At 41.8% G+C, this 20,235-nt stretch overlaps 1 protein-coding gene and 2 long non-coding RNA genes across 15 annotated transcripts in view; 2 read left to right on the forward strand and 1 right to left on the reverse strand.

Annotated features, from left to right (window-relative positions):
• Nucleotides 1-20,235, forward strand: part of LOC127004821 (polyphosphoinositide phosphatase-like) — a 28,459-nt gene that overhangs the window by 7,004 nt on the left and 1,220 nt on the right. For 6 of the 7 annotated variants that reach the window (XM_050872994.1, XM_050872996.1, XM_050872995.1 and 3 more), the window contains exons 9-20: nucleotides 7,049-7,153; nucleotides 7,609-7,701; nucleotides 9,160-9,262; nucleotides 10,500-10,698; nucleotides 12,268-12,441; nucleotides 12,663-12,789; nucleotides 13,272-13,497; nucleotides 14,145-14,280; nucleotides 14,780-14,980; nucleotides 15,643-15,885; nucleotides 16,783-16,959; nucleotides 19,194-19,252. In XM_050872994.1, the coding sequence (XP_050728951.1) occupies nucleotides 7,049-7,153; nucleotides 7,609-7,701; nucleotides 9,160-9,262; nucleotides 10,500-10,698; nucleotides 12,268-12,441; nucleotides 12,663-12,789; nucleotides 13,272-13,497; nucleotides 14,145-14,280; nucleotides 14,780-14,980; nucleotides 15,643-15,885; nucleotides 16,783-16,959; nucleotides 19,194-19,252 (1,843 nt within the window). The remainder of the gene's footprint in view (nucleotides 1-7,048; nucleotides 7,154-7,608; nucleotides 7,702-9,159; nucleotides 9,263-10,499; nucleotides 10,699-12,267; nucleotides 12,442-12,662; nucleotides 12,790-13,271; nucleotides 13,498-14,144; nucleotides 14,281-14,779; nucleotides 14,981-15,642; nucleotides 15,886-16,782; nucleotides 16,960-19,193; nucleotides 19,253-20,235) is intronic. The other variant, XM_050873000.1, reaches the window with a different exon arrangement.
• Nucleotides 10,792-12,019, forward strand: LOC127004826 (uncharacterized). 6 transcript variants are annotated; one of them, XR_007758026.1, is made up of 4 exons: nucleotides 10,792-10,948; nucleotides 11,147-11,245; nucleotides 11,344-11,640; nucleotides 11,740-12,019. It is a non-coding gene; the product is annotated as an uncharacterized LOC127004826 (long non-coding RNA). The 6 variants fall into 6 exon arrangements; XR_007758025.1 differs by having other exon boundaries at nucleotides 10,823-11,047; XR_007758023.1 differs by lacking the exon at nucleotides 11,147-11,245 and having other exon boundaries at nucleotides 10,793-10,948.
• Nucleotides 19,269-20,225, reverse strand: LOC127004827 (uncharacterized). Of its 2 annotated transcripts, none has more exons than XR_007758028.1 (3): nucleotides 20,040-20,225; nucleotides 19,700-19,971; nucleotides 19,269-19,631 (listed from the first exon to the last, which is right to left on the reverse strand). It is a non-coding gene; the product is annotated as an uncharacterized LOC127004827 (long non-coding RNA). The 2 variants fall into 2 exon arrangements; XR_007758027.1 differs by having other exon boundaries at nucleotides 19,269-19,597; nucleotides 20,040-20,224.

Consider the following 20,235-nt stretch of genomic DNA (forward strand, 5'->3'; position numbering starts at 1 on the left):
CAAGGGCAACAAAAAGAGTGCAGATGAAAAAAAAAAGCCTTCTACTCACCGCTCCCATAATAGGCAAAAGTAAAGGGTGGTTAAAAGAGACGTCAATTTCCAGTTGCAGTGCCGTGACTGTGTACAGGTGAATCGGTTAATCGGTTACCTGTTGTCTGCTGAATGACGCTGTTGAGTTCACTGTTCTATTTTATTCCCCGCACAAAAACTTCTTATTCTCCTTATATTTAGCTTACTCGCTCATTATTTTTTTATCTCTTGCCCCAGCACTCATTATTTTATTTATCTCTTGCCCCAGCACTCATTATTTTATTTATCTCTTGCCCCAGCACTCATTATTTTTTTATCTCTTGCCCCAGCACTCATTATTTTTTTATCTCTTGCCCCAGCACTCATTATTATATTATCTCTTGCCCCAGCACTCATTATTTTTTTTATCTCTTGCCCCAGCACTCATTATTTTTTTTATCTCTTGCCCCAGCACTCATTATTTTATTATCTCTTGCCCCAGCACTCATTATTATATTATCTCTTGCCCCAGCACTCATTATTTTATTTATCTCTTGCCCCAGCACTCATTATTATATTATCTCTTGCCCCAGCACTCATTATTATATTATCTCTTGCCCCAGCACTCATTATTATATTATCTCTTGCCCCAGCACTCATTATTTTATTTATCTCTTGCCCCAGCACTCATTATTTTATTTATCTCTTGTCCCAGCACTCATTATTTTATTATCTCTTGCCCCAGCACTCATTATTTTATTTATCTCTTGTCCCAGCACTCATTATTTTATTATCTCTTGCCCCAGCACTCATTATTATATTATCTCTTGCCCCAGCACTCATTATTATATTATCTCTTGCCCCAGCACTCATTATTTTATTATCTCTTGCCCCAGCACTCATTATTATATTTATCTCTTGCCCCAGCACTCATTATTTTATTATCTCCTGCCCCAGCACTCATTATTATATTTATCTCTTGCCCCAGCACTCATTATTTTATTTATCTCCTGCCCCAGCACTCATTATTTTATTATCTCTTGCCCCAGCACTCATTATTTTATTTATCTCCTGCCCCAGCACTCATTATTTTATTTATCTCCTGCCCCAGCACTCATTATTTTATTTATCTCTTGTTCCAGCACTCATTATTTTATTTATCTCCTGCCCCAGCACTCATTATTTTATTTATCTCTTGCCCCAGCACTCCTTATTTTATTTATCTCTTGCCCCAGCACTCATTATTATATTTATCTCTTGCCCCAACACTCATTATTATATTTATCTCTTGCCCCAGCACTCATTATTTTATTTATCTCCTGCCCCAGCACTCATTATTTTATTTATCTCTTGCCCCAGCACTCATTATTTTATTATCTCTTGCCCCAGCACTCATTATTTTATTTATCTCCTGCCCCAGCACTCATTATTTTATTTATCTCTTGCCCCAGCACTCATTATTTTATTATCTCTTGCCCCAGCACTCATTATTTTATTTATCTCTTGCCCCAGCACTCATTATTTTATTTATCTCTTGCCCCAACACTCATTATTATATTTATCTCTTGCCCCAGCACTCATTATTTTATTTATCTCTTGCCCCAGCACTCATTATTATATTATCTCTTGCCCCAGCACTCATTATTTTATTTATCTCCTGCCCCAGCACTCATTATTTTATTATCTCTTGCCCCAGCACTCATTATTTTATTTATCTCTTGCCCCAGCACTCATTATTTTATTTATCTCTTGCCCCAGCGCTCATTATTTTATTTATCTCCTGCCCCAGCACTCATTATTTTATTTATCTCTTGCCCCAGCACTCATTATTTTATTTATCTCTTGCCCCAGCGCTCATTATTTTATTTATCTCCTGCCCCAGCACTCATTATTTTATTATCTCTTGCCCCAGCACTCATTATTATATTTATCTCCTGCCCCAGCACTCATTATTTTATTTATCTCCTGCCCCAGCACTCATTATTTTATTATCTCCTGCCCCAGCACTCATTATTTTATTTATCTCCTGCCCCAGCACTCATTATTTTATTTATCTCATGCCCCAGCACTCATTATTTTATTTATCTTGTTCCAGCACTCATTATTATATTATCTCCTGCCCCAGCACTCATTATTTTTTTTATCTCTTGCCCCAGCACTCATTATTATATTATCTCTTGCCCCAGCACTCATTATTTTTTTTATCTCTTGCCCCAGCACTCATTATTATATTATCTCTTGCCCCAGCACTCATTATTTTATTTATCTCTTGCCCCAGCACTCATTATTTTATTTATCTCTTGTCCCAGCACTCATTATTTTATTATCTCTTGCCCCAGCACTCATTATTTTATTTATCTCTTGTCCCAGCACTCATTATTTTATTATCTCTTGCCCCAGCACTCATTATTATATTATCTCTTGCCCCAGCACTCATTATTTTATTATCTCTTGCCCCAGCACTCATTATTATATTTATCTCTTGCCCCAGCACTCATTATTTTATTATCTCCTGCCCCAGCACTCATTATTATATTTATCTCCTGCCCCAGCACTCATTATTTTATTTATCTCCTGCCCCAGCACTCATTATTTTATTATCTCTTGCCCCAGCACTCATTATTTTATTTATCTCCTGCCCCAGCACTCATTATTTTATTTATCTCTTGTTCCAGCACTCATTATTTTATTTATCTCCTGCCCCAGCACTCATTATTTTATTTATCTCTTGCCCCAGCACTCCTTATTTTATTTATCTCTTGCCCCAGCACTCATTATTATATTTATCTCTTGCCCCAACACTCATTATTATATTTATCTCTTGCCCCAGCACTCATTATTTTATTATCTCTTGCCCCAGCACTCATTATTTTATTTATCTCTTGCCCCAGCACTCATTATTTTATTTATCTCTTGCCCCAACACTCATTATTATATTTATCTCTTGCCCCAGCACTCATTATTTTATTTATCTCTTGCCCCAGCGCTCATTATTTTATTTATCTCCTGCCCCAGCACTCATTATTTTATTATCTCTTGCCCCAGCACTCATTATTTTATTTATCTCTTGCCCCAGCACTCATTATTTTATTTATCTCTTGCCCCAGCGCTCATTATTTTATTTATCTCCTGCCCCAGCACTCATTATTTTATTATCTCTTGCCCCAGCACTCATTATTATATTTATCTCCTGCCCCAGCACTCATTATTTTATTTATCTCCTGCCCCAGCACTCATTATTTTATTATCTCCTGCCCCAGCACTCATTATTTTATTTATCTCCTGCCCCAGCACTCATTATTTTATTTATCTCCTGCCCCAGCACTCATTATTTTATTTATCTCTTGGTCCAGCACTCATTATTTTATTTATCTCCTGCCCCAGCACTCATTATTTTTTTTATCTCTTGCCCCAGCACTCATTATTTTATTTATCTCTTGCCCCAGCACTCATTATTATATTTATCTCTTGCCCCAGCACTCATTATTATATTTATCTCTTGCCCCAGCACTCATTATTTTATTATCTCTTGCCCCAGCACTCATTATTTTATTTATCTCTTGCCCCAGCACTCATTATTTTATTTATCTCTTGCCCCAACACTCATTATTATATTTATCTCTTGCCCCAGCACTCATTATTTTATTTATCTCTTGCCCCAGCGCTCATTATTTTATTTATCTCCTGCCCCAGCACTCATTATTTTATTATCTCTTGCCCCAGCACTCATTATTTTATTTATCTCTTGCCCCAGCACTCATTATTTTATTTATCTCTTGCCCCAGCGCTCATTATTTTATTTATCTCCTGCCCCAGCACTCATTATTTTATTATCTCTTGCCCCAGCACTCATTATTTTATTTATCTCCTGCCCCAGCACTCATTATTTTATTATCTCTTGCCCCAGCACTCATTATTTTATTATCTCTTGCCCCAGCACTCATTATTTTATTATCTCTTGCCCCAGCACTCATTATTTTATTATCTCTTGCCCCAGCACTCATTATTTTATTTATCTCTTGCCCCAGCACTCATTATTTTATTATCTCTTGCCCCAGCACTCATTATTTTATTTATCTCTTGCCCCAGCACTCATTATTTTATTTATCTCTTGCCCCAACACTCATTATTATATTTATCTCTTGCCCCAGCACTCATTATTTTATTTATCTCTTGCCCCAGCACTCATTATTTTATTTATCTCTTGCCCCAGCACTCATTATTTTATTTATCTCTTGCCCCAGCACTCATTATTTTATTTATCTCTTGCCCCAGCACTCATTATTATATTTATCTCTTGCCCCAGCACTCATTATTATATTTATCTCTTGCCCCAGCGCTCATTATTTTATTTATCTCCTGCCCCAGCACTCATTATTTTATTTATCTCTTGCCCCAGCGCTCATTATTTTATTTATCTCCTGCCCCAGCACTCATTATTTTATTTATCTCTTGCCCCAGCACTCATTATTTTATTTATCTCCTGCCCCAGCACTCATTATTTTATTTATCTCTTGCCCCAGCACTCATTATTTTATTTATCTCCTGCCCCAGCACTCATTATTTTATTTATCTCTTGCCCCAGCACTCATTATTTTATTTATCTCCTGCCCCAGCACTCATTATTTTATTTATCTCTTGCCCCAGCACTCATTATTTTATTTATCTCTTGCCCCAGCACTCATTATTTTATTTATCTCTTGCCCCAGCACTCATTATTTTATTATCTCTTGCCCCAGCACTCATTATTTTATTATCTCTTGCCCCAGCACTCATTATTTTATTTATCTCTTGCCCCAGCACTCATTATTTTATTTATCTCTTGCCCCAGCACTCATTATTTTATTTATCTCCTGCCCCAGCACTCATTATTTTATTTATCTCCTGCCCCAGCACTCATTATTTTATTTATCTCTGCCCCAGCACTCATTATTTTATTTATCTCTTCCCCAGCACTCATTATTTTATTTATCTCTTGCCCCAGCACTCATTATTTTATTTATCTCTTCCCCCAGCACTCATTATTTTATTTATCTCTTCCCCCAGCACTCATTATTTTATTTATCTCTTGCCCCAGCACTCATTATTTTATTTATATCATGCCCCAGCACTCATTATTTTATTTATCTCCTGCCCCAGCACTCATTATTTTATTTATCTCCTGCCCCAGCACTCATTATTTTATTTATCTCCTGCCCCAGCACTCATTATTTTATTTATCTCCTGCCCCAGCACTCATTATTTTATTTATCTCTTGCCCCAGCACTCATTATTTTATTATCTCTTGCCCCAGCACTCATTATTTTATTTATCTCCTGCCCCAGCACTCATTATTTTATTTATCTCTTGCCCCAGCACTCATTATTTTATTTATCTCCTGCCCCAGCGCTCATTATTTTATTTATCTCTTGCCCCAGCACTCATTATTTTATTTATCTCCTGCCCCAGCACTCATTATTTTATTTATCTCCTGCCCCAGCACTCATTATTTTATTTATCTCTTCCCCCAGCACTCATTATTTTATTTATCTCCTGCCCCAGCACTCATTATTTTATTTATCTCTTGCCCCAGCACTCATTATTTTATTTATCTCTTGCCCCAGCACTCATTATTTTATTTATCTCTTGCCCCAGCGCTCATTATTTTATTTATCTCTTACCCCAGCACTCATTATTGTATTTATCTCTTGCCCCAGCACTCATTATTTTATTTATCTCTGCCCCAGCACTCATTATTTTATTATCTCTTGCCCCAGCACTCATTATTTTTTTTATCTCTTGCCCCAGCACTCATTATTATATTTATCTCCTGCCCCAGCACTCATTATTTTATTTATCTCTTGCCCCAGCACTCATTATTTTATTTATCTCTTGCCCCAGCACTCATTATTTTATTTATCTCTTGCCCCAGCACTCATTATTTTATTTATCTCCTGCCCCAGCACTCATTATTTTATTATCTCTTGCCCCAGCACTCATTATTTTTTTTATCTCTTGCCCCAGCACTCATTATTTTTTTTATCTCTTGCCCCAGCGCTCATTATTTTATTTATCTCTTGCCCCAGCACTCATTATTTTATTTATCTCTTGCCCCAGCACTCATTATTTTATTTATCTCTTCCCCCAGCACTCATTATTTTATTTATCTCTTGCCCCAGCACTCATTATTTTATTTATCTCATGCCCCAGCACTCATTATTTTATTTACCTCTTGCCCCAGCACTCATTATTTTATTATCTCTTGCCCCAGCACTCATTATTTTATTATCTCTTGCCCCAGCACTCATTATTTTATTATCTCTTGCCCCAGCACTCATTATTTTATTATCTCTTGCCCCAGCACTCATTATTTTATTATCTCTTGCCCCAGCACTCATTATTTTATTATCTCTTGCCCCAGCACTCATTATTTTATTATCTCTTGCCCCAGCACTCATTATTTTATTATCTCTTGCCCCAGCACTCATTATTTTATTATCTCTTGCCCCAGCACTCATTATTTTATTATCTCTTGCCCCAGCACTCATTATTATATCTCTTGCCCCAGCACTCATTATTTTATTTATCTCTTGCCCCAGCACTCATTATTATATTTATCTCTTGCCCCAGCACTCATTATTTTATTTATCTCTTGCCCCAGCACTCATTATTTTATTTATCTCTTGCCCCAGCACTCATTATTATATTTATCTCTTGCCCCAGCACTCATTATTTTATTTATCTCTTGCCCCAGCACTCATTATTATATTTATCTCTTGCCCCAGCACTCATTATTTTATTATCTCTTGCTCCAGCACTCATTATTTTATTTATCTCTTGCCCCAGCACTCATTATTATATTATCTCTTGCTCCAGCACTCATTATTTTATTTATCTCTTGCCCCAACACTCATTATTATATTTATCTCTTGCCCCAGCACTCATTATTTTATTATCTCTTGCTCCAGCACTCATTATTTTATTATCTCTTGCCCCAGCACTCATTATTATATTTATCTCTTGCCCCAGCACTCATTATTTTATTTATCTCTTGCCCCAGAACAACATCTCTGTGTACGGCCGCTCCTTCTTCATGGCCCTGATAGCGAGGCGGTCGTGTCGATATGCTGGGACAAGGTTCCTGAAGCGAGGCGCCAACCATGAGGTGAGTGCCAGAGGAGGAGGAGGTGGTGATGTTATTTTATTTATGGTTCTGTCTATCTACTATCCTAACTTCACCTGACCTTACCTAACCTAACTTTACCTAACCTAACTTTACCTAACCTAACTTTACCTAACCTAACTTTACCTAACCTAACTTTACCTAACCTAACTTTACCTAACCTAACTTTACCTAACCTAACTTTACCTAACCTAACTTTACCTAACCTAACCTAACCTTACTTAACCTAACCTTACCTAACCTTACCTTACCTAACCTTACGTTACCTAACCTTACCTAACTTTACCTAACCTTACCTAACCTTACCTTACCTTACCTAACCTTACGTTACCTAACCTTACCTAAATTTACCTAACCTTACCTAACCTAACCTTACCTAACCTTACCTAACTTTACCTAACCTAACCTTACCTAACCTAACCTTATCTATATCCCAGGGTGACGTGGCCAACGAGGTGGAGACAGAGCAGCTGGTATATGATGCCCACGTGTCCTCCTTCCAGACGGGCAGATTCACCTCCTTTGTGCAGGTGAGTTCAGTGTAAATGAGTGCATGCAACCTACTCCTCTCAGGCTCCATTCCCTTCCCAGGACATGGATATACAGAGGCTCATAACAGGCTTGATTTAAGGATCCGTGGGCTATTTATGTACAGATTCGAGGCTAATGGGCTTGATTTTAGGGTCCAGGAAGGTCATGATCATCTATTTATGTACAGATCCGTGACTAATAGGCTTGATTTTAGGGTCCAGGAAGGTCATGATAAGCTATTTAAGTACAGATCCGTGACTAATAGGCTTGATTTTAGGGTCCAGGAAGGTCATGATAAGCTATTTAAGTACAAATCCGTGACTAATAGGCTTGATTTTAGGGTTCAGGAAGGTCATGATAAGCTATTTAAGTACAAATCCGTGACTAATAGGCTTGATTTTAGGGTCCAGGAAGGTCATGATCAGCTATTTAAGTACAAATCCGTGACTAATAGGCTTGATTTTAGGGTTCAGGAAGGTCATGATCAGCTATTTAAGTACAAATCCGTGACTAATAGGCTTGATTTTAGGGTCCAGGAAGGTCATGATCAGCTATTTAAGTACAAATCCGTGACTAATAGGCTTGATTTTAGGGTTCAGGAAGGTCATGATAAGCTATTTAAGTACAAATCCGTGACTAATAGGCTTGATTTTAGGGTCCAGGAAGGTCATGATCAGCTATTTAAGTACAAATCCGTGACTAAAAGGCTTGATTTTAGGGTCCAGGAAGGTCATGATCAGCTATTTAAGTACAGATCCGTGACTAATAGGCTTGATTTTAGGGTCCAGGAAGGTCATGATAAGCTATTTAAGTACAGATCCGTGACTAATAGGCTTGATTTTAGGGTCCAGGAAGGTCATGATAAGCTATTTATGTACAGATCCGAGGCTAATAGGCTTGATTTTAGGGTCCAGGAAGGTCATGATAAGCTATTTAAGTACAAATCCATGACTAATAGGCTTGATTTTAGGGTTCAGGAAGGTCATGATAAGCTATTTAAGTACAGATCCGTGACTAATAGGCTTGATTTTAGGGTCCAGGAAGGTCATGATCAGCTATTTAAGTACAAATCCGTGACTAAAAGGCTTGATTTTAGGGTCCAGGAAGGTCATGATCATCTATTTATGTACAGATCCGAGGCTAATAGGCTTGATTTTAGGGTCCAGGAAGGTCATGATCAGCTATTTATGTACAGATCCGTGACTAATAGGCTTGATTTTAGGGTCCAGGAAGGTCATGATAAGCTATTTATGTACAGATCCGTGACTAATAGGCTTGATTTTAGGGTCCAGGAAGGTCATGATCAGCTATTTATGTACAGATCCGAGGTTAATAGGCTTGATTTTAGGGTCCAGGAAGGTCATGATCAGCTATTTATGTACAGATCCATGACTAATAGGCTCGATTTTAGGGTCCAGGAAGGTCATGATCAGCTATTGTTTGCTATTTATGTACAGATCCGTGGCTCCATTCCTTGCCACTGGTCGCAGGACGTCAGCAAGATGGTCCCCAAGCCTCCCATCACCTTCGACATAATGGACCCCTATGCTGAGACTGCTGGTGGGTCTTGGCTGTTGCTTCTTGTGTCTATAGAGCTTGTGGCGTTTGTAGTTTTTATTTATCGTCATTTTCGCCTTTGTAATCTTTTTTCTTTGTTTTCGTTTTCCTAATTTTCTTTACTGTTTTTGTTTTTCTTCTTCGTCTCCGTGTTTGTCTTCTTTCATATCCTTTTTTTCTCATTTCCTTTTTCTTTTTCTCTCTTCCTTGTTCTTTCTTGTTTCTTCTCATCTTCTTTTTCTTCCTTCTTTCTTCCATCTTTTTCTTTTTCTTCTTTGCTCTTTCTTCTTCAGTTCACATCCTCAAATGACTCAGTTAAGCTTAATCATCCTCTTCCTCACACTAGACAAGCTAACTATTGCTCTCTCCCTCACACTAGACAAGCTAACTGTTCCTCTCTCTCACACTAGACAAGCTAACTGTTCCTCTCCCTCACACTAGAGAAGCTAACTGTTCCTCTCCCTCACACTAGACAAGCTAACTGTTCCTCTCCCTCACACTAGAGAAGCTAACTGTTCCTCTCCCTCACACTAGACAAGCTAACTGTTCCTCTCCCTCACACTAGACAAGATAACTGTTCCTCTCCCTCACACTAGAGAAGCTAACTGTTCCTCTCCCTCACACTAGACAAGCTAACTGTTCCTCTCCCTCACACTAGACAAGCTAACTATTGCTCTCTCCCTCACACTAGACAAGCTAACTATTGCTCTCTCCCTCACACTAGACAAGCTAACTATTGCTCTCTCCCTCACACTAGACAAGCTAACTATTGCTCTCTCCCTCACACTAGACAAGCTAACTATTGCTCTCTCCCTCACACTAGAGAAGCTAACTGTTCCTCTCCCTCACACTAGACAAGCTAACTGTTCCTCTCCCTCACACTAGACAAGCTAACTGTTCCTCTCCCTCACACTAGACAAGCTAACTATTGCTCTCTCCCTCACACTAGAGAAGCTAACTGTTCCTCTCTCCCTCACACTAGACAAGCTAACTATTGCTCTCTCCCTCACACTAGACAAGCTAACTGTTCCTCTCCCTCACACTAGACAAGCTAACTATTGCTCTCTCCCTCACACTAGACAAGCTAACTGTTCCTCTCTCCCTCACACTAGACAAGCTAACTGTTCCTCTCCCTCACACTAGACAAGCTAACTATTGCTCTCTCCCTCACACTAGAGAAGCTAACTGTTCCTCTCCCACCCCAGACAAGCTAACTATCCCCCCTCTCTCCCCACCCCAGGGAAGCACTTCAACGAGCTTCTCCGTCGATTTGGCTCCCCGATCGTCATCCTGAACCTGGTGAAGCGGCGGGAGGGGCGGCCGCACGAGTCCATCCTGAACCGCGAGTATTGCAACCTCATCAACCAGCTCAACATCTTCCTGCCGCCCGAACACTCCCTGCAGTATGTGGCGATTGACATGGCCCGCATCAACAAGCAGTGAGTGTCCATTTGTGGCTTTGTTGTGGTACCATCTAGTTGTTTATTTTATACAGTGGGTGATGGAAGGGCTGATTTCTAAGGTTAACCCGTCCGCTGCAATTGGCACGGATTTGGCCTTCACTGGTAGCCTGGTAACATACACTCTCAGGTCTTTCTCTGCCTCTGTGGTGGATAGTGGAGTGTTTCCCATGTGGTATTGGTGTGCTGGATATCCCTTCACTGGTAGCCTGGTAACATACACTCCCAGGTCTTTCTCTGCCTCTGTGGTGGATAGTGAAGTGTTTCCCATGTGGTATTGGTGTGCTGGATATCCCTTCACTGGTAGCCTGGTAACATACACTCCCAGGTCTTTCTCTGCCTCTGTGGTGGATAGTAGAGTGTTTCCCATGTGGTATTGGTGTGTTGGATATCCCTTCACTGGTAGCCTGGTAACATACACTCCCAGGTCTTTCTCTGCCTCTGTGGTGGATAGTGGAGTGTTTCCCATGTGGTATTGGTGTGCTGGATATCCCTTCACTGGTAGCCTGGTAACATACACTCCCAGGTCTTTCTCTGCCTCTGTGGTGGATAGTGGAGTGTTTCCCATGTGGTGTTGTATGCTGGATATCCCTTCACTGGTAGCCTGGTAAAATACACTCCCAGGTCTTTCTCTGCCTCTGTGGTGGATAGTGGAGTGTTTCCCATGTGGTATTGGTGTGTTGGATATCCCTTCACTGGTAGCCTGGTAACATACACTCCCAGGTCTTTCTCTGCCTCTGTGGTGGATAGTGGAGTGTTTCCCATGTGGTATTGGTGTGTTGGATATCCCTTCACTGGTAGCCTGGTAACATACACTCCCAGGTCTTTCTCTGCCTCTGTGGTGGATAGTGGAGTGTTTCCCATGTGGTATTGGTGTGCTGGATATCCCTTCACTGGTAGCCTGGTAACATACACTCCCAGGTCTTTCTCTGCCTCTGTGGTGGATAGTGGAGTGTTTCCCATGTGGTGTTGGTGTGCTGGATATCCCTTCACTGGTAGCCTGGTAAAATACACTCCCAGGTCTTTCTCTGCCTCTGTGGTGGATAGTGGAGTGTTTCCCATGTGGTATTGGTGTGTTGGATATCCCTTCACTGGTAGCCTGGTAACATACACTCCCAGGTCTTTCTCTGCCTCTGTGGTGGATAGTGGAGTGTTTCCCATGTGGTATTGGTGTGTTGGATATCCCTTCACTGGTAGCCTGGTAACATACACTCCCAGGTCTTTCTCTGCCTCTGTGGTGGATAGTGGAGTGTTTCCCATGTGGTATTGGTGTGCTGGATATCCCTTCACTGGTAGCCTGGTTACATTATAGTCCCAGGTCTTTCTCTGCCTCTGTGGTGGATAGTGGAGTGTTTCCCATGTGGTATTGGTATGCTGGATATCCCCTCCCAAGGTGCAGGACTTTACATTTTTCTTAATTGAACTGTTGCAGCCACTTTTTGTTCCATTCCTGCAGCTTGGTGATGTCTTCTGGTAGGAAATCCACACTCAAGGGGTTAAGCATATGGTGGGTACGGACACTTCACTAAAACAATCTCCCCTCAACAGGAAGGACGAGAATGTGATGAGTCGTCTCTCGGCCATAGCGTACCAGGCAGTGAAGAAGACCGGGATATTCCACAGCCAGCCCCCGTACTACTGCCACCACCTCAACCCTAACTCCCACTACTCCCAGCTGGAACGCACCAGCACCCAGGGAGAGCCGGACTTCGGGTCAAAAAGGTACATGGATCCTCAAATACACCTAAAACACAACTCTCACCTGCTCTTTCACTCTGAATAAGTAGGGTTTAATCAGGTTTAAGATGCCGGCAAGAACTTGTTTGTAAATAGGATAGTGGATGATTGAAGCCAAATAAACATGTGTAGGTAAGGCAAATACATTTCGAAGAGCCTAATGGAGGTTAGGAAAAGTTATGTATGACAAGAATTTCTGGTTGCAGGAACATCGACCTGGATGACAAGAGGGGGCGGCTGCAGACTGGTGTGGTCAGAGTGAACTGCGTGGACTGCCTCGACCGCACCAACACCGCACAGTTCTCCCTCGGGAAATGCGCCCTTGCCTTCCAGGTCCGTAACGTTTAACACACACACACACACACACACGCACACACACACACACACACACACACACACTTCGCTATGAAATGACCCAAAAACTATAATAATCTTAATGGTTCATATTCTTCCCTGCAGCTCTTCCAGGTCCATATTGTTTGGTGACACACAGACACACACACACACACACACATACAATACAGAATTTTGTTTTGTTCCCGTCAGAATTGCTCCCTGGTTGATGCACTTCCTCCACCCAGAAATGACCCAATAACTATAACATACATAATGGTTCATATTCCTCCCCTGCAGCTCTTCCAGGTCCATATTGTTTGGTGACACACACACACACACACACACACACACACACACACATACAATACAGACTTTTGTTTTGTTCCCGTCAGAATTGCTCCCTGGTTGATGCACTTCCTCCACCCAGAAATGACCCAAGAACTATAATATTCCTAATGGTTCATATTCCTCCCCTGCAGCTCTTCGCGTTGGGTGTCCTGGACAAACCCTCGCTGGAGTTCGACAGCGACTGCATGAGGATGTTGGAGGAGATGTACGAGGACCACGGGGACACGCTGGCCCTTCAGTACGGTGGCTCACAGCTGGTGCACCGTATCAAGACCTACCGACGCACCGCCCCATGGAGCAGCCAGGGCAACGACATCATGCAGACGCTCTCCAGATACTACAGCAACACTTTTTCAGGCGAGGGACTTCACCTGTTGCGTGTTACCTGAGTTTTAAAAGGATTTGGTGGTTCTGTTTTTTCCTGTTTTCTTTGTTTTCTTTCTTTCCTCTTGTGTAATTGTTTTCTTCGATATTTCCATTTTACGCTTTTTAATATCTATCTCCTTGTCTGTCTTTGTTTCTTTGTTTTAGGTATGTTTGTTTGTTAATCTACTGTATCTCTCTCTCTATCCTCTCTCTCATTAGTCTACCTTTCCCTTCTAGTTAGTTCATCCCTTACTTTTTATATTCATTTCCCTTAACAATGCATCGCTTTTCCTTTAGCCTCCATTAAAGTCTCGGGCCTTCGTTTTTCTCTTTATAAACAACGCTTCATTTTTCACTTATTTTCCCACTAATATATTTTCCAACCCTTTTCAGTCTCTTCCCTTTTCTGTGACTTATCTCTCTCCCTCTTTGTCCTCGTCTCATCAGCCTACCTCTTCCTTCTTTCTAGTTAGTTCAATCTCTTCCCTTCTTATCTCTCCCTTCAGGTAGCTCCTCCCTCTCCTGCTAAAGTCTGGATCACAGATTTATCAACAAGAATTCTGTATTGGCAAGTGTTAATTATGGGAGTGTTTTTTGCTTGGTTCATTAATATTTTTTTCTCTCTTTCCCCGGTGCAGACACAGAGAAGCAGAACTCCATCAACCTGTTCCTGGGTGTGTACGTTCCGCGGCGCAACATTCCGCCCATCTGGGAGATCAGCTCGGACTACACGCTGCACCACTCACTCACCAGAGGCATCCGGCCCTGCCACAGGTTTGCACGCTCCTGTTTGTTCCTATAGATGGAGGTTTGTTCTTACCTGTTTTGTTGAGAAGTTTATGATTAACCCAGTAGCAGCGGGGATCATGTTTCTTAATGGTCCCTCCAAGCGAGAAAAATGAGAAAAATCATCACTCGCACAAACTATTTCATAATATATATCAAAGTATTTCTGATTAGTTTATGTATCAGCTATTTTGGGGGGTTAAAATCATGGCACAAATTTGGCCCGTCGCTGCTACCGGGTTAATGGTGGTTTGTTTGTTTTTCTTTTCCTCATTTTTCTCTTTGTTTTCTCCATTTGTTTTTGTGCCCTTGAGCTGCCTCCTTTGATATAGAATAAAACAACATCACTTCTTTTTTGCCACCACCAGGCTCATAAAATCATCCCTGGAAATGCCCACAACTCCCATGAAACCCTTACCCAAATGCGCGACTGGGCGACAAAATGCTTTAAAACACAACCCTTTTTTTTTTCTCCACGTAACCACAGCCACAGCACGACGCAGTGGTGGGACTCCGAGGTGATGGAGTCGCTGCCGCTGGCCGTGGAGGAGACGAGAAAGACCGTGGCCTTGCTGGTTCCCGTCACCCCCAACGAGCCAAAGGTTGACCTCTATTTGGACTTCCACCGGCCCTTCGAGTTCTGCATCCTCTCCGAACTCTTCACATACCACATGAGCCACTCCGTCAGGTGAGGCTCGGCTTTCCCTTACGGTGGAGTTAGGTGACGGTTTTCTTTTGCTCGCTTCTTAACGCCCTCCTAAAGATATGTCCGTCCATGGTTGTGGATTTGATCAGTTTGTTTTGTTTTGTCCACTCTGTTAAAATCCATCCCTAGTGGCTGTGGGTTAGCATCTTTTCCTGGTGTCATCAAACCTGTCCCTTGTCCCCATATGTCCGTGGATTAGCTTACCATTTTGTTTTCTTTATGTTATTACCCTGAAAATCTGTTCCATAAGGCTGTGGATTGGATTAGCATGTTCCTCTGCTTGTCTGCTATCTCAAAACCATGTCCCTTGTGGCTGTGAACTAGATGAGGATTTTGTGTTTTCTTGTACCTTGAAAGTCTGTTCCTTATTGCATTATCCTGTTCTTGTCTGTTGTCATCTAAAAACCTGTCCCTATGGCTGTGGATTGGCTAAGCATGTTCCTCTGCTTGTCTGTTATCTCAAAACTATGTCCCTTGTTCTTGTCTGTTGTCATCTAAAAACCTGTCCCTTATGGCTGTGGATTAGCAAAGCATCTATAACTGTCTGCTTCTTAGAATAATAAACTTACTCTCAGGCATTGGGTCAGGTTGCATGTCCTTTCCTGGTGCTAATTCCATGTTCCGTCAACTCTCGACTCCTCTAGATTTAAGTTGCTTTGGTGTCTGCTCACAAGGCTCCACCCTGCCCTTAGTGGCCCTGACGTGAGCCATTTGTTCAGGGACTACATGCCTAACTTCACCACGGACGAGAGCCCCTTCACCGTGCGGCTGCGTCTGGGCAAGCGTCAGGAGGAGCTCGCCCTTACACAGAACGTAGCGGCCCCCATCAAGAACCCAAGTATGACGGGCCAGGCCTCAACCTCCTCTACGGCCTCCAGCGGGACAAGGTGCGTAGCGGTGGCCTGGGATGTGATTTATGGGGTACAAGGGTGACATGGGGACATTATTTTGACTTTCATGGAGTTCTAGAGGGAAGGCTTGTCTTGGGACTGGACTAATGGGGTACAGGAGGATATTTTTTGACCATTGACTTAGTTACAGAGGGAAGGTTTGTCTAGATTACCCAGGAGTCCAAATTTTTAAATGAATATACTAATGGGTTTGCCAAGGTACAGGGGGACATTGGAAGGTTTGTCTAGATTACCCAGGAGTCCAAATTTTTAAATGAATATACTAATGGGTTTGCTGAGGTACAGGGGGACATTGGAAGGCTTGTCTAATTACCCAGGAGTCCATATTTTTAAATGAATATACTAATGGGCTTGCTGAGGTACAGGGGGACATTGGAAGGCTTGTCTAATTACCCAGGAGTCCAAATTTTTAAATGAATATACTAATTGTTGCCGAGGTACAGGGGGACATTATTTTATCCACTGGCTTCATCGAGTAATGGAGGGAAGGTTTGTCTTAATCACACATGAGTCCAGACTTTGAAATGAATATACTAATGGGTTGCAGGGAACATTTACTCCTCAGGTCCAATGAGTAATGTAAAGGAAGGCTGGTCTTGATCACTCACAAATCCAAACTGCAAGTGTATATTAACCAAATTGACTTCACTATAGTACTTACATATTACACATGGGCCAAAATCTAGGAGGTGAGGTTTACATAATCAACTGGAAACTATTTTGTGTGCTAAGAACATGGATGGAACAGGGGATGGCCACGGCAGAAGAGCTTCCAACTTCCTCTATCCAAACACTCCCTCCTTGCCAGTCTCGGAATGATATGACTCGCTATCTGTTTTATATTCTGAAAGACACTTATAATTTTGTTTTCAGTTCGACGGAGAGTGAGGCGAGTGACGAGGATGAGCTGTCGGTGGTGAGCAGCACGAGTGAGGACGAAGGCGACAGCAACCCGAGCCTCTCCCTCACCTCCTTCTTCCCCTCCATGACCGAGACGTACGGCAACTACCTCCAGGAGCCCAAACGCGTCGACAGCATCGTGTACAAAAGGTAAACCGGGATGTGGAGTTTTAGGGTCGTATTGCTAAACATTTTGTCGCCCAAGTTCACATATTTGACAAGGCTTTCGTAGGAGTTGTGGGCATTTCAAGGAGTAGTTTTATGACCCTGGTGGTAGTATGACCTCCTTCTTTACCATGAACCTAAAGAAATACCCATTAGAACCCAACATATTTGACAAGGCTTCTGTAGGAGTCTGGGGCACTTCAAGGAGTAGTTTTATGACCCTGGTGGTAGTATGACCCTCTGTACCATGAACCTGAAGAAGCATATATTTGACAAGGCTTTTGTAGGAGTCTGGGGCATTTCAAGGAGTAGTTTTATGACCCTGGTGGTAGTATGACCCTTCCTCTGTACCATGAACCTAAAGAAGCATATATTTGACAAGGCTTTTGTAGGAGTCTGGGGCATTTCAAGGAGTAGTTTTATGACCCTGGTGGTAGTATGACCCTTCCTCTGTACCATGAACCCAAAGAAGCATATATTTGACAAGGCTTTTGTAGGAGTCTGGGGCATTTCAAGGAGTAGTTTTATGACCCTGGTGGTAGTATGACCCTTCCTCTGTACCATGAACCTAAAGAAGCATATATTTGACAAGGCTTTTGTAGGAGTTGGGGGCATTTCAAGGAGTAGTTTTATGACCCTGGTGGTAGTATGACCCTTCCTCTGTACCATGAACCTAAAGAAGCATATATTTGACAAGGCTTTTGTAGGAGTCTGGGGCATTTCAAGGAGTAGTTTTATGACCCTGGTGGTAGTATGACCCTTCCTCTGTACCATGAACCCAAAGAAGCATATATTTGACAAGGCTTTTGTAGGAGTCTGGGGCATTTCAAGGAGTAGTTTTATGACCCTGGTGGTAGTATGACCCTTCCTCTGTACCATGAACCCAAAGAAGCATATATTTGACAAGGCTTTTGTAGGAGTCGGGGGCATTTCAAGGAGTAGTTTTATGACCCTGGTGGTAGTATGACCCTTCCTCTGTACCATGAACCTAAAGAAGCATATATTTGACAAGGCTTTTGTAGGAGTCTGGGGCATTTCAAGTAGTTTTATGACCCTGGTGGTAGTATGACCCTTCCTCTGTACCATGAACCTAAAGAAGCATATATTTGACAAGGCTTTTGTAGGAGTCGGGGGCATTTCAAGGAGTAGTTTTATGACCCTGGTGGTAGTATGACCCTTCCTCTGTACCATGAACCTAAAGAAGCATATATTTGACAAGGCTTTTGTAGGAGTCGGGGGCATTTCAAGGAGTAGTTTTATGACCCTGGTGGTAGTATGACCTTCTTCTGTACCATGAACCTAAAGAAACACTCAATAGAACCCAACTGATCCACTCTTTGACCTTTAGAAATAGCTGATGTGAGAAACAAAAGTCTTACAGTACTGACCTTAGTCCCACCAACATCACTTTCTTAAGTATACGCTATGAACATTCTGACCCTGTTGCCTTGAGGTCATTGGCTCTTATAATTAGTTGGAAAATCTCATGTACTTAACTAAATTTTGGCATTACACAAGATTTTCCTCCCTAATTTACATTTTCCCGAACTAAACTAAATTTTGGCATTACTTGAAAATTTTCTCCCTAATTTACATTTTCCCGAACTAAACTAAATTTTGGCATTACACAAGATTTTCCTCCCTAATTTACATTTTCCTGTACTTAACTAAATTTTGGCATTACACAAGATTTTCCTCCCTAATTTACATTTTCCTGTACTTAACTAAATTTTGCCATTACACAAGATTTTCCTCCCTAATTTACATTTTCCCGTACTTAACTAAATTTTGCCATTACACAAGATTTTCCTTCCTAATTTACATTTTCCTGTACTTAACTAAATTTTGGCATTACACTTTGTCAAACTATGTATCGGGTGACTTTGAGAAGCCCTGTCTTTTAGGGGTGAACCATAATGTATGGTTTTAGTGCCACCAACCATGTCGCGGATGTATCTACACTTTCCTTTGAAGACTGTTTACTTTGATTCTTGGGCGTCAAAATAAGCCCTTGTCAAACTATTTATCAGATGTTTAATATAGTACAAGTCTCTCTGTAAACAAAGCTTTAAATCTAGAGTAGTTCTTGAGTTTAAATAAGCACAGTTTTCGACAAGAGTGAGACTACTGTATTCATGTATATCGAGTTTGGACCAAGCTCAGTTTTCGACAAAGTGATTTTAGTACCAAGTTCCTGTACGACTGTTGTGCATTTTCAGGTACGAGCAGATCTACCGAGCGACAAGTGATCCTGTGAGCAAGAAGGGAAGCATGACGGGTAAGAATTTGGGAGTTATTTTGTGAACTGTTTTGGTGGATTAAGTGAACTACCAAGAGTCCTACCCTGCTCTTTATACTACCAGAACCTTTTAACACTAACTTGTATCCCCTTCCCAGCACCATTACTATGAGTACTGGAACCGTTAAAACTCTTCCCTACATGTCCCATCACAATGAGAACCGGTACCTTTAACACTGGTCCCAAAACGCCTCCTCACTAGAGTACCGGAACTGTTAACACCTCCCTTCCCTATGAGTACTGGAACCGTTAACACCTCCCTTCCCTATGAGTACTGGAACCGTTAACACCTCCCTTCCCTATGAGTACTGGAACCATTAACACCTCCCTTCCCTATGAGTACTGGAACCGTTAACACCTCCCTTCCCTATGAGTACTGGAACCGTTAACGCCTCCCTTCCCTGTGAGTACTGGAACCATTAACACCTCCCTTCCCTATGAGTACTGGAACCATTAACACCTCCCTTCCCTATGAGTACTGGAACCATTAACACCTCCCTTCCCTGTGAGTACTGGAACCATTAACACCTCCCTTCCCTATGAGTACTGGAACCATTAACACCTCCCTTCCCTATGAGTACTGGAACCATTAACACCTCCCTTCCCTATGAGTACTGGAACCATTAACACTTCCCTTCCCTATGAGTACTGGAACCATTAACACCTCCCTTCCCTATGAGTACTGGAACCATTAACACCTCCCTTCCCTATGAGTACTGGAACCCTTCACACTTCCCTTCCCTATGAGTACTGGAACCATTAACACCTCCCTTCCCTATGAGTACTGGAACCATTAACACTTCCCTTCCCTATGAGTACTGGAACCATTAACACCTCCTTTTCCTATGAGTACTGGAACCATTAACACTTCCCTTCCCTATGAGTACTGGAACCGTTAACGCCTCCCTTCCCTATGAGTACTGGAACCATTAACACTAGTCCTTATATGTCCTTCTCCTCCC

Source organism: Eriocheir sinensis, chromosome 29 (genome assembly GCF_024679095.1).
Source record: "Eriocheir sinensis breed Jianghai 21 chromosome 29, ASM2467909v1, whole genome shotgun sequence".
Taxonomy (NCBI): domain Eukaryota; kingdom Metazoa; phylum Arthropoda; class Malacostraca; order Decapoda; family Varunidae; genus Eriocheir; species Eriocheir sinensis.